This window comes from Phoxinus phoxinus (assembly GCF_949152265.1).
Source record: "Phoxinus phoxinus genome assembly, chromosome: 3".
Taxonomy (NCBI): domain Eukaryota; kingdom Metazoa; phylum Chordata; class Actinopteri; order Cypriniformes; family Leuciscidae; genus Phoxinus; species Phoxinus phoxinus.
The window spans coordinates 10,380,948-10,399,367 of record NC_136878.1 but is presented as its reverse complement, the minus strand read 5'-3'; the positions used below and the strand labels follow the sequence as shown (position 1 = coordinate 10,399,367).

The 18,420-nt window shown below is 38.4% G+C and overlaps 1 protein-coding gene across 22 annotated transcripts in view; it reads right to left on the bottom strand.

Annotated features, from left to right (window-relative positions):
- The window catches only part of fbrsl1 (fibrosin-like 1), a 297,792-nt gene that overhangs the window by 187,695 nt on the left and 91,677 nt on the right, over window positions 1–18,420 (bottom strand). For all 22 annotated transcript variants that reach the window (XM_079607982.1, XM_079607980.1, XM_079607981.1 and 19 more), the window contains one exon: window positions 5,572–5,664. In XM_079607982.1, the coding sequence (XP_079464108.1) occupies window positions 5,572–5,664 (93 nt within the window). The remainder of the gene's footprint in view (window positions 1–5,571; window positions 5,665–18,420) is intronic.

Genomic DNA, 18,420 nt, shown 5'->3' with positions numbered 1-18,420 from the left:
TAATCCAAAAATATTTTAATGATATTCGGGTCGCGGTCGGTCGGGTCGTTTACCTTTGTAATTTATATAGTACTAGACACAATGTTCTATGAAATACATAGGTCTACACTTTATTGGCTGAATGCGCGAGGATGACGCACGAGCAGTCTGCAGATGAAAGTGGGAAATCCTTATTTTCCTTTTGAATGTTGAGCGCGTTATTAACTTTTGAATAAAAGCTGACGCGGGACAAAATGCCTGATTTCCCAACGCGTTGAACTGAGCAATGCCATTGTGCCATTTTAATAGGCTACTTTTGATCGCATATAGCTCAGTAATGTCAGTTTTATGTAGCCTATTTGCTGAGAGGGGGCGGGATTTTTGTTGGGAAAGTTAGGGGAGAGACGCACACTTCGATTAGACTGGATAAACACATGCAGCATCTTAATTGTTAAGAAAATGAAATTAAATAAATGAATAAATCAAGCCTTTATTACATAACACTAGGCTATCATACAGCATTCTGAAAAATGCGCACCCCTAGTTCCTCCGTCTATGGCCCATGACGCGATGAGCATTTACTATAGCTACTTTTTAAAACGCGGGTCAGGAAGCGGGTCGGGTACAATATTTTCTTTCTTTTTTTTTTTGCGGTCCGAGTTGCGGGCGGGTTAGTTGAAAACATCGGTCGGGTGCGGGTTGTTTATACATTGACCCGCGCATCACTGCTGTGCACGCAGTGGTGCTCGGGCACGAGACATGAAGGCATCTGATTGGTTCTTTACATTCGCACCGAATGGCAGTGATTGATCAGAGTTTTTACTGTCCTACAGCTGCTACAGAGGTCAGATTTTTTTCATTCCTTTTTCTGAACACATAATGTATTGACTACTATCAGAATGGAAGGACCATTTCACCCAGTATAAAAAAAAAATGTTTCTGAACAGGATTACCAACCCTAGCTTTAAGGTCACGGTTCAATACGAGTTTGGTACAACAGGAAAAATGGTCACACTTTAGATTAGGGTTCAATTCTCACTATTAACGCCTAATTACTGCTTATTAGTTAGTAAGGTTGTTAACTTTAGGTATTGAGTAGGATTAAGGGATGTAGACAACAGTAAGGCAGAATAAGGCATTAATATGTGCTTTAGAAGTACTAATAAACATGTTGTGCTTTAGTAGTGTAACAATTTACTCCACTTAAGATATATTTAAACATTCAAAGCTTAAGCCCAACCCTCCTACACTTAATTTTACTCAAGCCTTTCAAAGTATACTCCTTTGTCCGTGAGCGCAGAAAGATGCATTCGACGCATGTGCACATCTAGAGGACTTGTTTTCAAGTGCTTAAGTCACTCACACATGCCCTGTTCTTATTCTGCTCTTCGGTGGTTAGCAAACAGCGTTGCATTATTGTGTGGCCGCTTCTGGATTAGAGTGTGGATCACCTGTAACATGACTGTATTCACCGAAACCGTGACGTCCATACCATGACGTTTCGGGATGAATACATGTTCCGTTACACCCCCAATATATATTTTTTAAAAAGAGACGACAAAAAAGTACACCGTTTTTAAAGTCCGCATGAACCGGAAGTTGCAAACAACTTCAGGTGTTGTGACGCATTTCCGAGTGAAACGGAATATTGAACAGAGGGCAGGGTTTTACTATAGCGCTCCTCCTCTCCATCTCTCGCCCATAGCAGAGTAACAGTTTGAGGGGAGTGGTTAAGCGTTTTCAACCCAAGCCGTCAAACCTACGTCATCAGAAAAATGACCATTCCAGACCGGAAGTAACTTTTCAGACTTTGATTAAAGATAACCATTGCAAACTATTTTTTTCTGTATATTAACTTGCACGGATTAATTGTTCACCACAAGACTAGTAATATCCGCTAACAAAGTAAATAGGGTCAATTTTGATTTCATGCCGACTTTAACAAGCCGCTACGAGCATTCATGCTTGTGGTTGCCATATTTAAACAATTCAAATCCCCCAATCAGAGCTTTTACTGTTAAAAGAACACGTTTTCTCCCCAATGTTTTACTTAATCTTTGCAATCTGGCAACCATGCGCACGCACTCTCTCTACACAGCTGAAGCGCAGATGATCTGAAAACACAGACAAACTGTAGTTTAGCGATCTCCATTTGAGATTTTCTGCTTAAATGAAAATGTCATTCAGTCGGTCTGTGTTCAGCTTGTGCGGTTTGCTGCTAATCTGCGATCAAACCTTCTCAGTGATGAACTGCAATACATCCAAACATGGATCTCGACTATAACCTATTGATTGTGGTTGCTGAATAACTGCATTTATGCAGCTCTGTATGACAGTCCTTTTTGCTGTTTTTTTTTTTTATAGAAAAACATTAAAATTAATTTGGATTTAATAGATTACTAGGAATTTCACTGTTTTAATTTTTGAGAGAAGTTTCTTGTTTTACCACTAGGCCGACATGATAAATAGCCTATAATAAATCAGGATACTAGATGAAGTAAAAGAAACCATGTGTATGGGTTGACATTCTCTGTGTTTATAGTTGAAAGTGCAATAATTCTGATGAAATGCATTTCTCAAAAATGGCAATAATCGTTATGATTATAATTTTGAGCAAAATAATTAGGATTATCAATTTAACCATTATGCATCAGTACGAAGAAAGAAAAAAAACTAAAGTTAAAAATCTGAAAGTCGTCCGTCATTTTGGCAGTTTACACTGGGGATGATTGTACCTTGTAGATGTAATTATCACCTCTGTCCACTTGGTGGCGAGAAGAGCGCCAAACGTTTATGGTTTGAATTTTGTGATAAAATGGACAGACTTTGAAAGCTCAGACTTCGTTTCAAATCAAAAGTAACAAAGCTTATTGCGTTTTACTTGACAGTCATCCATGATGAACCCTGAAAAGTAATGCAGTCTCTGTTCAATTTGTTCTCTTCATAAATAAATAAATGCATAATCTAGCCTATATGCTTGTCCTGTAAGTTTGTGAATAAAAATAAAAATGTGAACAAAAACAGAGCCTATTAAATGGCTTATTATCATAAAAATATGAAAATTAAAAAAGACTGGTAATAATAGATTATAATGGAATTTTTACAACAATGCGGAAGTCTAATGTGAGTTATTGTCATTTTTTTAATTTTCTTTGTGAACACATTAACATTATACGGTGTAAATTAAGTATGCAATACATACATGTTCAGTGTGATTAATGTAAACAGTCAGATATATTTAAATCAAGGTCACACTAAAACAACATCAGATACGACTCTGATTTGTTTAACATCTGATAGTGGCTCAGATCAGAATTGAAAATGTCAGTTGAAATGTCAGAACTGTTCAGCGGTATTTTGGCTGTACAGACTAACATCCAAAAACCAGATCAGTTTCACACACACACAAACACACACACACACACAAAAAGAAAGAATTTGAGCCATATTCACCTGTGATGTGAATGTAGCCTAAGACAAGTCAAATTAAAGAAAGTCTTGTCAGACTATACTCATTAATTCTTAACACACTGTTTCTGTAAAGTTTTCACAAGAGCCAAAGCCATGCTAAGCATGTGGATGCGTTACGTTAAAATAGGATCTTAGCAAATGCACGCACCGCTAAAGTGGCAAGCCCCCACATTGGCTGTTTTTTAAATCACCCTGCGCCTGCCCCCGGTTCTTTGAGACAACGCCATCCCCCTCGCTTGTTTCCATTTCCTTCTGACACTCCAACGACAAAAAAGAAATCCAGTTTTATCCGCCTCTGAAGCGCAGAGATCGTTAGCTAGCGGCGCACACGCCTAAGCGTCTTTGAAGTGGGTATGAAAAGCGCATTTGGTATGCAAAGAAAATTAGCATGTATGGCGAATCACAAGGGAAGATTTTTTACACCATTTAACAATGTGACAGTGATGAAAGATGATCCTGTTTACAAAGCTAGCGTTAGCGTGGCGTCCGGGCGCAACCGAACGGGCTCCGCAGATCTCTTGCCGTCTTGTGTCTTTCCCTCGCTCCGAGATGGACAGATAGGCCTAGAGATGACATGGATATGGCGCTCTGCATTTTAGCACCATTCCTTTGGCAGGAGATTAGAGGGAAATGTCATATCTGGCACTGTCAGCCATTACAGTCTGCAATTTTCTGCAGTCTTTCAGCCCTCCCTCCCTCTCTCTGTCTGCCCGTTGTTCTGTCGCTTTTTGCTGTCAAAACTGTCAGCCTGGATCACGCTTTTATCTGCCTCGAGCTCGTTTCTCGCTCTCCCTCTCTGACTTTTTCATGAAAAACAGCCTTTTGCACAAATTCATAAATGATGGCGATGAAGGGTGGGAGGGGGAAAGCGAAGACAGAAATTTCCCCTCCGAATCCTTAACAACCTAAGCATCACATTTAATCTCTTCATTAAAAACATTTTATTCTTTTCATCATCTTCTCCTCCCTTCATCCCCGGCTCGCTGAGGCGCGCTGCCTCGCCGTCGCCGTATTACGGATCCATCCGAACGAATTTACAGGGGATTTCGGACACGCGTTTGACAGGCGTGAGTTAGGGACGCGTATTCAGCTAGTCTCGGGGGAATTAGACACAAATTCTCATTACCCCTCTCTCAATCACATTATTTCTTCATTCAAGCACCAACCAAAACCCCTACCACTATTTTTTCCTCTTCGATATTGCTCTGCATTACTCAGAAACGGCACCAGCCAGACTGGGGATTCTGTTCTACAAAGACACTGGTGAAGGAAATGGTCCTAGCTGACCGTGAGTTACCAACACGCTAACTGCTTTTGAAACTAGACTCGCCTGCCAAAAGAACAATTAGATCAGTGGTTCTCAACCTTTTTGACTCCAAAGTCCACAACAATATTAGAAGGTGCCCTGACTTTGATTTACTGGATAAGGATTTAAAAGGAAACATTTACTCAATGTCTTTTCATATCTTTTTTTTTACATTTGTATAACGTTATACAAGCAATATAGTTTTATATAAGATATCTGATCATCACAATTTTAACATTAGGATGTATCCAGATTTTTCAATACTGTGGGAATCCCAGTTCCTCACAAAAAAAAAAAACTAACCACTCCATTAGATGAACGAGAGTTATTCTTCTTTGAGTGTAACCGTACATATGCATATACCTTACCATAAAACCTGTTTTCAAAATTTTAAAATGAATAAATGTGCACTTCGTTTTTCCCCCCTAAATTTAGAAGAAAATATAAAAAAATATATATCAGAGAATAAAATGTACAAAATTTTATTAAAATGGAATTTTAATTAGATTAAAAATGCAGCTGATTATGTGGAGTCTAAGCCCATATAAGATGTCTCTTGCATTTCAGCTGGTTTTGAAAATAACATACAGGAGAGCGCGTAACTTTAAGGAAAGCAGTACGTTTGCTGCGAGTGACAAATGGCTGCAAGACAGAGAAGTGTATGTGCGCACACACCTGTTATGCATCCAACAGGCATTTTGCTTGAAAACCTTTTCTACACACTTGTAAGAACTTGGCTGGTAAAGGCCACATGGACCTCTCCTATTGGTGGTCATGTTTACCGACGTCATAATGACACACTTCATTGTGCTTACCTCACTGAGTCGATCTTTAGAGCTGCTCCTGGGTGCTGTTTTCACCTCCGTCTCCTCCATTTTCCTCCCAGCCTGGCTCAGAAGACTCAGAGACTAGAGAGGGCAAAGAAGAAAAATGACACTTTAGAATTAGGACAAAGCTTTATTTGGCTGTTGTAACCCTTATGAAAACAGCTGATCAAGAAACCACTGTAAAAGTATGCACTCTTCTATCCTCAAGAAGAGCCATATTCTATTAGCGAAACAAAGTCGTTGTTGGTGGGCTGGACACTACGAGACAACACAAAGACTTCAAAGAGAAACAATATTCTAATCGACTGTCAAATAGGCAAATCTGAAAGGTGATTCTTTTGTCTGTTTGCTTTGGAAATGTTAGGCCCTCTTCCCAAGAGGTGTCTAGTTGTGTCTGGAACCAGGGCATTGTTGCCTTACTGCTGTTATCCGGTGCACTCAGAGCATTAGCCCGTGAAAACCCAAGGGAAACCCAATATTTGAGTGGAGGGCAGGTGAAGGAGGTGTTTTTGTGCTGAAACAGTGAAATGTAGGCAGCTTTATGAGCTCCTGCGATGAGATTGATGGAAGAGCTAAGGAACGCTCTTAAGAGTCCCTGTTTGACCTGCGTTTGAAGATCCACTGATTTGAATGCATGCAAAAGGACCAGAGCTCACCTGAAAATGACATTCACTGACCTTGTCCCTGGTTTAGATGGCCATCTGCAGATAAGGATACATGTGAAATGATGCAATAGACCTTATCCACAGCAGTGCCATCATTTATTTTTAAAAGGAGTGAAAGTGAGGCTCTGATGGATAGACATGCATCTCTTCATTGGTCTGCTGACGAAACACTGCAAATATAACTTTCCAAGAAATTTCAGTAGACAAAAAATTCCAGACATCATGAGCTATGGAAAATGATGAGTGATCTAGGAGCTTAATACAGCTTTTTACAGCGGATGCCATTGAAAACAAGTTAAGTCTATTCCTCACACCCTCGCTTTCATACCTGTCATGGCACTGTTCTAAATAAGGTCTATAGAGATAGATCTAAAGGCTAGGACAAATAATTTCCATTAGTTTAGCTTACATGATAGAATTCAAGTGCACAAATCTAATATTGAACATAGATGTGAACATTGAACATTAACCCTAGTGTAGTGATGGAGACACGATACTGCCAAAGAGCGCCGTCCTTCGGATGAGACGTTAAACCGAGGTCCTGACTCTCTGTGGTCATTAAAAATCCCAGGATGTCCTTCGAAAAAGAGTAGGGGTGTACTGTAACCCCGTCATCCTGGCCAAATTCCCCCCTTGGCCTCTGTCCATCATGGCCTCCTAATCATCCCCATATACTGATTGGCTCCATCACTGTCTCCTCTCCACCAGTAAGCTGGTGTGTGGTGGGCGTTCTGGCACAATATGGCTGCCGTCGCATCATCCAAGTGGATACTACACATTGGTGGTGGTTGAGGAGATTCCCCCCCCCCCCCCCCCCCCCTTCTATGTAAAGTGCTTTGAGGTCTCAGAAAAAGTGCTATATCAAATGTAACAAATTATTAAAAAATTATAATAATACAAATATAAGCATGTGTACATAAATATACGTTTAAAGTCTAGTTCTATATACTGTTTAGCAATACTTTGTCTCCATGAGTTAGCTAAACCTGATCTAGGGACAAATGTAAGTTAGTACAGCTATAATGCTGTATATGTCAGTTTTATACAGTATGCAAGTATGTTATGTGAGAATGTGTGTGTATTACTGCAGCAACTCTTTTGTGTGTGTCCCAAGTGGCTTGCAGGGTCTTGGCCCCAGTCTCCAGATCTCTACTCTAATTTAAACAGATCACTGCTACAATTAACCTTTCTGCTAAATATCAATTATAGCCCCAGGCAGAGCAGAATTAAAATGGTCATCAGCTAGTCTGACAGGTCCTGCATTCTGCCACCACCTGGTCATCGTTTCCCCGATCCCTTCTTCCCAGCGGACGCACACAAGCCCCATTTAATTACCAGAGCCAATACTGAGCCAGCGCTGGAACAACACTGTGCCAGCGCTGGATGATTGGCGCAATGAATTACCATTCAGTTGAGGTCAGAAGTGAAAAACGCTGGAGTGATGCGACCTAGGCACGACGCTGGCACTATGTTGAGGATTTCCAAAAAAGGAGCTGCAGGTGGGCCTAATCAAGTCAGAGTAATTTGCCGTAGTCAAGACAGGGGCTCGATTCTGTCAGAAAAGCTGACAAGCTAATCAATCCCGCTATCTCAACGTAATCGGCAGGGCTGCTTAGAGAATCACAGAATTGCTTGTGTGTGTACTTGTAAAAGCAGGCAAAAAAAAAGCAGGGGTCTCGGTGTGTGGTGTGCCAAAACCTGGTTTTGATTTGTTTACAGGAGACGATATGAAAATGAATGCTTAAAAAAAAAAAAAAAAAAAAACATTTTCACTGATGGGGAAACAGAGGTCTGATTTTGGACTTTTTATATATACTTTGTGCATTTTGTGAGACCTTACATCAAATAAACATGGATTTTATTTTGTTAGCATTCTCAATGTCTCAACGGAGGTTTTGCAGGTCTGCCACTGAGAGACAAATCATGCAAAGTGTTTATGCAAGTTAGTACTCCAGTGATTGTGTTTTCTCCTAGTTATGGATTCATGTCTTGTTTAGAAGAGGAACAAGGTCAAACATTGACTAAGAATCTGTTATGGACAGTCTCATTGTCATTTTTCTCTCTCAAAAAGTCTGAAATATAAGAATTCCAAAACAACATGGTCAAATTATTATATTTACATAATGAACAACCCTAGTGGTATTGGACCCAATTTATCACTGCACATTATTCTAAAGAAAAAAAATAAACAAACAATCTTCAATAACAAAATCTTGTATTGGCTATAAAATGCATTGGCTGCATGGGTGGCAAAACAATATTAACCAATAATGTCACAATCCAATCAAATCTACAAGAGTCAGATTTACTCTGTTGTTTTACAACAGCAAAAGGTTGTACAGGCTATAGGAAGAAGTGAAGTTAGGCACTTTATACACTCAACAGCAATAGTTTCCATATGTAGCGGAAAGAGCTAAACATACTAAAGCTAACATCACATGTGCGTTTGAAACTACATTTCCTTCAACTACAAAATTTCTCAAATTCAAACACAAGGTGGCAGTACATAATATATAGTGTAAGTACACAGTAAAGTACATTGTTTAGGACTCAAGTTAGCCTTGGTATGATTAGCGCAAACACATTTGTTCGATGACTCAATGTTAATGTGGAGGAGATCAACCTATACTAAATGTTTAAAAGTGGAGATATTTATAACGATCTGACATTCACTGGGTTTAGTGATCGATTATACTTTGGTTGTGGATGGCTAGAGAATAAGACTTTTGCGTTAGCATCCAGCAAGCAAGAGTGAATTCACCTAGGGTTGCCACCCGTCCCTTAAAATACGGAATCGTCCCGTATTTACAAGTAAGATGATGCGTCCCGTATCAAATCAATAAGGGACGCGATTTGTCCCGTATTTTACATTAGGCCCACATATAGTTGAATAAAAACATAAGGATTTTGCAGTATGGATAGTACTAATAGCAAATATAAAGAAATCGATTTCTTAGTAGAGAAGCTCATTGCGTGATTGCATTTTAGCGTCTTTATTTCTATAGCGACTGAGTCTCGTGAACATGCGCTGTAAACCTGCACGTTTTTTAACCCCTCGTGCGCTGTTCGGGTCTTTTCGACCCCAAATGACGTTTGCTGAAATAAATAAAACATTATATTTGTCCAAATGATGTGAGACTTTGCACGGTAGACAACACTTTCTACATCTACAAAAACAATTAAATAAATTTGAATAATATCTGTTTTTTATGTTAGTGTGGGGGGAAAAAGTCACACTTGTGTTGTTTCAACAAAATGTCATTTTGAAACATAATAGTTTTTTTTTTTAGGATTTATAGTTTTAGGAGGATTTATTATATTTTTTTTACTTTAGGCTATATAAATAAATATTTTTTAAACAAAAACAGTAAAAAAAAAGAAGTTAAATTCACTTTATAAAAGACCCACATTTCTAACGTTCATTGATATGGATAATTTGACATGGTTTAGTGTAAGATTTTTGCCCATCTTTTGGAAAATGCTGTTTTAAAAGTAAAGAAATTATCACTTTAGTAGATGGCTGCAGAGCTACACCATTTGCTATTTGACTAAAATACATATTTTCAATAGCTTTTAGTTGGATTCATATCTACATATTATGAAATCACAATTATAACAATAAAAATGACTTTGTCAAAGTTGAGCATTTGGGGGGGGGGGGGGTGTCCCTTATTTTGCCACACTGAAGGTGGCAACCCTAAATTCACCCCTCAAGTTTCCACTCTTAAAATGTTTCAAATTGTTTTAATTTTGTCAAAAAAGTACACTAAGAGCTGTTTAATTCAAGAAATATAAAAATATATATTTTTTTATTATCATAATCGTTTTAATTTTATGAAAATAAGTTAGTCCATAGCTAAAACAATAACAACACAGAGGAACAATGTAGATAGAATCACTTTCAGAAAGAAAGAAAAAAAGAAAAAAAACTTCCAGGTTTATTCTTGCCTGTTTATTGGAAAAATCTTATTAAAGCCAAAATTATTATTTAGAGTCCCATTCATTGACCATTTTAAACATTCACCGTGCTATCTATTCTGGAATTTCGGTCAAATATAGGCTATTTTCGCTGTGTATAAAATATACAATATGCTTCAAATGATTTGCACTACTTTAACAACAATACAAGGTGATGTAGCTATTGTGGGAAAAACTAATAAGAATAGGCTACTAGTCACAGCAGCAATTGCTCTCCCCTCCACCATGTTTAAAGTTGACAGCATGCCTAACTTGGGTATCACAAATCATGCCCAAGTTTCCCAATGGTAAATACGACTTGAGAGGGAGTTCAGGTCCAATTTTTGACTAGAAAACACTATTTTACGATAAACCCGATAGTAAGTGAAGGCAGCATTAAGACCGTTTAGTGAAATCCCCCTTCAAATTTCCATACACTTAAATTGTTTAAAAGGCCCTTAAGTGTTTTAATTATGTCTAGACAATATCGGGGGCTTACACGTGCTAGCCTAGCTACAAGCAAGAAATTGAATATTACACCAAAGAAAAGAGGAACTGTAGAGCAAAAAGAGATGAAACCAGACAGAAAGAGACACTAACAAGAATGAAAAGCCGAGTAGAGGCCATGAACGGATCTGTGCCGGGCTGCTAGGGTAAAACCCCTCTCCTACACGCTGCTGAGTCCCTGCCCTGAAGGGCGGAGCGGCGGGCAGGCGTGCTGAGAGCCGTGCTGGGGTGAAGTCTCTCTGTTTTGTTATTCTGCTCTTTTGATCCTGTCTAACCTCAAAGGGCCTGCCGTCTCCAGCCAAGAGCCCCTGAGCCGCCACAAGTCCCACCTCCATTAGCACGAGAATTTCACCTCCGCCTCGCCCTTGTTCTCTCCCTCCTTCCATTCCATCTCTTCTCACTTGTACTTTATCTCAGCCGCACTGGCCCTCTCTCACCCTCGTCTTCACCTGTCAGCTGTTTTCTCTCAATCCCTGCTCAAGAATCAAGCCCTGTCAGTCCTCATTACCCCCGCCCAAGTCTCAAACCCACCACCCTCCCTGTTCGGATGAAAGCTCTCCGTTGCTAGCGGCAAGGGGCGGGCTGGGCGAGCATAACAGAGGGCAGGCTCTGGGGACACAGATCCTTCCCCTAATTTGCTGGAAAAAGTGTCCCGCACTAGAGGAGCCTCACCTCTATTAACCCAAAGCGAGAGTGAAAGAGAGACAAAGAGGAGAGAGAGAGAGAGAGAGAGAGAGAGAGAGAGAGAGAGAGAGAGAGAGAGAGAGAGAGAGAGAGAGAGAGAGAGAGAGAGAGAGAGAGAGAGAGAGAGAGAGAGAGAGAGAGAGAGAGAAAATGGGCGGGCGACAGTGGCACTTCTACAGTGGCTCAATCTCCAGGCTCATTATCCCCGAGCTGCCCCAGAGCAGAACAGGGCGCTCGGAGCATGGCGGGGCCACAACAGGGCCAGGGGCCAAATGGATTCATCTGCTCTCATTTGCTCCTGTCTCAGCAGAGGCAGCTGCTCAGAGAGAGGCGGACTGAGTGAGGGAGGAAAGGGCGGGAGTATGGGAGATGTAAGGCTTTGTATTCTGTCATAGAATAGCGCCACCTGTCTCTTCTGTTATAACAGTAACATGGACTCAACAAACATTTTTGATCATTTATTCAAAAGTGGTCAGAGCCATGACGTAGCAATTACTGTACAATGGTGCTCATATAATACCGCTAAATATTTTGGGGTCAGTAAGATTTTTTTTTTTTAAGTCTCACCAAGGCTGCATTTCTTTGATCAAAAATAAAGTAAAAAATATTTTTTTGTAAAATATTATTACAATTTAAATTAAAAAACTGTTTTATCTTATAATATATTTAAAATGTAATGTACTACTAAAATGATTTCAGCAGCATCACACGATCCTTCAAAAAACATTCTAAAATCCTGATTTAGTGCTAAAGAAACTTTTCTTTCATTGTATTCCATTCATTATCAGTGTTGAAAATAGCTTTGCTGTGATCCATTTTCACAGGATTCTTTGATAAATATAAAGTTAAAAAGAACAGTATTTATGTGATATAAATCTTTTGTAACACTATTAATGTATTTGCAGTCACTTTTGATCAGTTTTGATCTTGCTGAATGAAAGTATTAATTTGTGAAATAAATACATACAATTACTGACAACTTTTGAACTGTAGTGTGTCGGTCACACAAGCTAAATAGTGATTGATAAGCAATGTTATATAAGCAATTATAACCCAATATTTAGCCAGTTTGAGGTTACTAGCTTGGCTGGTAACTGCGGCCACTTAGATTTTAACAACATTGCCAAATGACAAATTAACATTTTTATATATTTTAGGGGTGAATTTGAGCAAATCTGCCAAAATAGATACAACAAGCATGGGACTACCACAGCTAAGTAGGAAGCAGTCTTGTTATTGTTAAATAAAATTGTAATTTAAATAAAGCTGAAATTAAAAAAAAATATTATTATAAAATAGAAAACTAGCTTAGAAAAAAAAAAATCTGAAATGTTGCTTTGGCAGCTAACTGAAATAAATAGGTTGAAGTATTAAAACTAAACTAAAACTAAAAGCCAAGTCAAAATATTACTCAATACTATAATCGTATATAAAAACAGCACTGGTAGGAAGTTGCTTGTCTATGACAGTCAGTTATACAGTTTAGTGCTCATTATACAAAAATATTTGTTCACGGAATGGCTATGATTGTCCAATCAGAATCAAGTATTCCAGCTACTTTGTTTGTGATGACATCATTAACCAAACATCTTTATAATCTCATCACCATGTGACCTCCTCCTCCTCCTCCTCCTTCCCGGTCACACTAACCTAAACAACTCTTTTGGGCTGGACTGCATCCCAAGGACACAGCGCTATATACACTAAATGGATTCCTGCTTTTATTACAATGAGTCCCAGAGTATCCATTAAACGTCTATCATCACTGTGCATTGTTCATAGCTCAGTGTGATTGATGCCCACATTTTGTGGCCAAATGTATTACACAAGGCTCAAAACCCCAACATGCATCAATGCTTTCCAGTAAGATGGGGGGTTGCACAGAGGCAAATTTACACAAATGCCGGTTCTACGGTGAGCTATTTGCGTACTCGTTCACCCTAGAGGGCAGGAGACAAAACTTTGCATTGTGCTGTGAGTGGAAATCACTGACTCAGATGCAATCAAAGCAAACAAAAGCAGAAGTTCATTAAAGTCAGGCTGGTAAATAAATGCTGTATGTGTGAATAATAATGCCCTGCATCGGTTGACACACACTAACATAAAGCTAATAATAGCAATGGTTACACATTCAAGAACAGATTGTCAACATTCGCAACTCATTTTACTAGAATAATGTAACCAATATCAGAGTGAGATATTAAATTAAGAAAAAGGGACTTTTTTATTGAAAGAACGTGTTTGTGTCAATCAGGAATTGACTAAACTATGAAAAACATGTGTCCCACAGGTGGACACTTAAGTAGCTTTGGTAGCACCTAGAAAATATAATACAAAAATAAGTCAGGTTACAATAAGTTACATTAAAATTAGGTTCAATTAGTTGACTACTCCATGCATTAGACAGAGTATATTATTATTATTATTATTGCAGCATTTATTTGTCTAGAGGCAACCATATTAAAGCTGATTTATTACAGCTCAAAATTCAATTAACATTACATTTACACAACTTGAAATGTTAAAATTGCATTATAATACGTTGAAATTAATAAAAAATAACATTATCCAAACTAAAACAATGCTATAAAAGTTATTTTTACTGTTATTTCATGTTAGCAATTGCATTAAAGGGATAGTCCACCAAAAAAAAATAATTCTGTCATCATTTACATTTTTACATTGTTTATGAGCTGAACACACAAAAATATATTTTGAAGAATGTTGATTATTGAAGAATGCAAACTGTTTTGGTTCCCAATGACTTCTATTGTATTTTTTGTGTAAACAATGAAAGTCAAAAGGAAACTAAACTGTTTGATTACCAACATTCTTCAAAATATCCTCATTTGTGTTCCACAGAAGAAAGCAAGTCATACAGGTTTGGAACGACATGAGGGTAAGAAAATGATGACAGACTTTCATTTTTGGTTGGACTATCTAATATTAGCAACCTTTGTATAAAGTGTTACCCAAAATAGATGTTCACAAACAGTCCATAGACATTTAAAGTAACGTTTTAGCTCTGTTGCATATAATGTATTTTTCGAAGAAGTTCTTATTTTCAAAAACATAAGTAGACAAGTCTGATACACGTCACATTTCAGCACTGAGATCAGTGATTGGAGCATGACGACTGGCCCCAACCAATCAGAGCTGCCCTTGTTCCTTTGACAAAACAGATTTGCACATACTAAGTATTTTTGAAAGGCAGGGCCCCATATGGCCTTATATCATGTTCAGTGGTGTCTTTACCCACTGACCCCGGGTCCCTCGGGGCCCATGGGTTAATGAAAGGGGTAGATCAGTGGTCCCTATGGGCCTGTCTGTCTGTCTGTCTGTACGCCCCAGTCCTATTTTCCACTCCCAAGCCATATGCCTTGGAGACTGAGGCACAGATATGACACATGGGCTTAAACATGAGCTCTCCTCGTCTCTGCCACCAACTGTCTCGAGGGGCACCGGGGGCCTAACCAATATACCGAAATACATACACAACACCGACACACACAGAGACACATGTGACACCTGGAGGGCAATTAGACCACATGTCGCCCCAAGTGTTTACCTAAAATACACTGCGGCCCTGCTGCTTCCCACAATGCACCTCTCCCTCTGCAATTACGAAAGAAAGCAGAACGAAACAGAAACACTTTTGAAAACACGGATTACCAACAACAAAAAGTGGTTGGTTTGTTTGTTTCTCAACATTCCTAATGTGGCAGTAGACACTGTTTTTCCACCTTCACTCGTAACTAAATTTTAAACTTGAAAGAAGAAACGTGTTTTGCAAGATGTTATGAAAACTAATGGGGCAAATTCAAATAAGGCGTCTTTGTGATGCAGCCCACTTGGTTTGCTCATTTGCAAGGCAAAATCTCAGCTTTAAATTCTTTACAAAGACAAAAAGGCCCCCAGGCTAGTGCAGGAACATCTGGTGCTAAACAAACGTTTCAGCGTTCATTTGTAATGTACACGGCTTGCTACAAGAGTGAGCTGTTAAAATGGCTGCGGTGTAAATTGGCTCCATCAAGACAATAATAATACACCTGCTGAGAACACTGTCTGTTAGAACCAGTGATGGTGAAGCATTAATCCAGCTGTGGCTGCTAAAAAAATCCATTCAAAATACACTGGACTTTGACTAACAAATTACCAGCCAAACGTTTGTTTGTGTTAAGGCATTTCTATTAAAGTCACAATATGTAAGATTTTTGTAATAAAATATTCAAAAACCACTTTCACAGTGTGATATATTTCATGCAGTTATGTACTTGCATTATCCCAAAAGTTCCCAAGGATTTGTAAATCCAGAGAAATTACAGTTTTAATTAATGGCTTGTCCCTGGTCATTGTCGCATATCAATTACGTAATACCCGCGCTATCTTCGTTTTCCGCTTGTAGAAACCATAGAAAATAAAACCGATTCCTCATTAGCATCTGCTTCAATGGGCCGCTATATAAGCCGCTAATCAGGGATCTATGTATACAAATCTATGATACAATATTGTTGTGTCGTTCAGTCATCATGGTTCACGATTATTGATTGGAGAGTACAGAAAATCCCCAAAAAACATAATTGTAGCTCAACTGAGGCAAGCAGGCATTGGGACAAACGGCGAAATAAAACAAGGATCAATATTGGCGTGGCATTTTCGAGATGGAGAGAGCTTTGCAAACACACTTGGACTTGATCTGTCACACTGAGAGACTCTGCTCTCACATGTGTTTTAATAGACAGGTACGTAAATATATATTAGATATTGTACACATGCAGTTATATTGCACTTTTTTTGTACTTCAGTAACGCTTTTTATCAAGTTCGGTGACCAAGTCTATATAGCAGTGAAATTAAATGCAGTATGTGTGTTGCACAAAAATATTTAGTCATTACTTGCAAATACTGTGAGTTTGTTCAAATGTACTTTTATTAAATTGTCTTTTAAACGTGTAAAACTGCGCAGCATTAACGCACCAAATTATTTGACAAATAGTCACATATTAGTAACAGGCTAATATAGCATTAATTCATGTTCCTTGCAGCTAATTCATTACGATGACATAACATAGTGTGATCAAACGTACAAAAACTAAATTATTAGCTAAGATTATTTATATGATTCATGAATTCCACACATCTCAGGATGGTAAAAACGACATCTCCCATCGCCCCACTCTCCTTCATAGCGTCATCAAGCTTCATCTTTGTTATTGTTTTGAAAATGCGACAAATTACAGATTGTACCTTTAAAGGGTAACATTCCATGGTACTTTTCTGAAGGGTTGATACAGAATATCAACAGGACTTTAATTCCACCAATGATGTGTAATACTGTACAATTGCTATTTTTATTAGAAATCTACAACCTGTTATCACCTCTCGCAGAGATATTTTCTGAGTGTGATTTTCACACTACACAATGACAGCTGATTAAAACCTACATTTTCAAAGAGGACACACAAGATGCCACATATCCCTTTAATTAAATCAGGCACAGTTATCACTTAAGACGTGGCTATAGGGGTGCTAATTCTTGCACTGGTAAAAAAAAAAAAATTCTGATCCAAATTTGTTCTTTGAATTTTTACTCAAAAGCAACAATGGACTCAGCTCTTTAAATGTTTCTATTCAAACCCAAGATAGTAACTTGTAAACTGATATTTTATTCTAAGTTTTAATGACTATTCTAAGTTATTTGCAATCTTTTTTTATATAAAAATAAAATACTATACTATGAGTGAGCAAAATACAGAACTGGCTTAGACGATATTAAGACGAAAGTATTTGTATTATATTATTATGGTTCAGCAATCACCACATCACAGGTTATTGGGAACATGCCATCCAATAACTTTGCATCCAAAGCTGGTTATTAATGCTGGTGTTTTTTATTTCTGCATGTTACATCTTCACACCAGTAGGTGGCGACAAGTGACCAAGTCTTTATAAGTTAATTGAATAATTTACTCTAATTATTCATTCAAACACACTAAATAACAGTACAACCCACTGAAGAGATGCATGTCTATCCCTCACAGCCTCACTTTCATTCCTTGAAGAACTGTTCAAATACACTTCCCTTGCCCACTTGATAATGACGCACTTCAAACAGTCAACGGATTTGTTCATGAACTCTACTATTTTGAGTGGCATGAAAGAAACTGTTATGAAAAACACAATTTAACGATTAAAAACATTTTGAACGTGTAAAAATCTTATAATTCAGACTTTATCTCAAAACTGCCAGGGTTCCATAGTTTGACCACAACACCAAATAAAAATATAAGAGCATGTGCACAGAAAACAAAAAACACTCAGTATGGTCCTGGCATTGCATCAGACTGAGTGAACACGTGTGTTTTTGTTTAGTAAGACACAAATGCTTGTCTTTCCAGATTCTGTTTAATGCTGCCTGAAAATAACTCCCAGTTGACATATGTGTGTGCATACGCATGTATGTGTATCCAAAATACGTGACTTTGTGAAATATTCAGCCTAGCATTTTTTTGTCAGGCACAATCTTGGTCAATCCTACTCATCTTCCCAGTGTATAGTCTTTTTCATCCCGGATTGAATCCACAAGCTCAGATGGACATCAACGGAGCAATTGAACAAGCCTGTGATAATGTCTAAAGCAGAGGCAGCATGTAAGAATGTAATCTATGGGGAGGGGGGGAAGATGGCAGGAATGACAGCATCCCACATTGCATGCTGGGATACACTACATATGTGGTAACATGACCTGGATTTGAAGCTGCATAATCTGTCAAAACACTGACACATGGCGTGCTATTTCTACACATGGACGCACAACATGAACACATACACGCATTAAACACTCAATCTGCTGTGAATGTACTGAAAGCCACACACACCACCCGTTGACACTAACATACAGAACAAAGACACTCTTGCAAAACATTACCATGATTACTATAGTCTCTGCCCACAATAAAAACAAGGATTCAGGAGCTTCTTATACAGTGTTAGGAATATATTATAGTTCATATATATTAATTTAA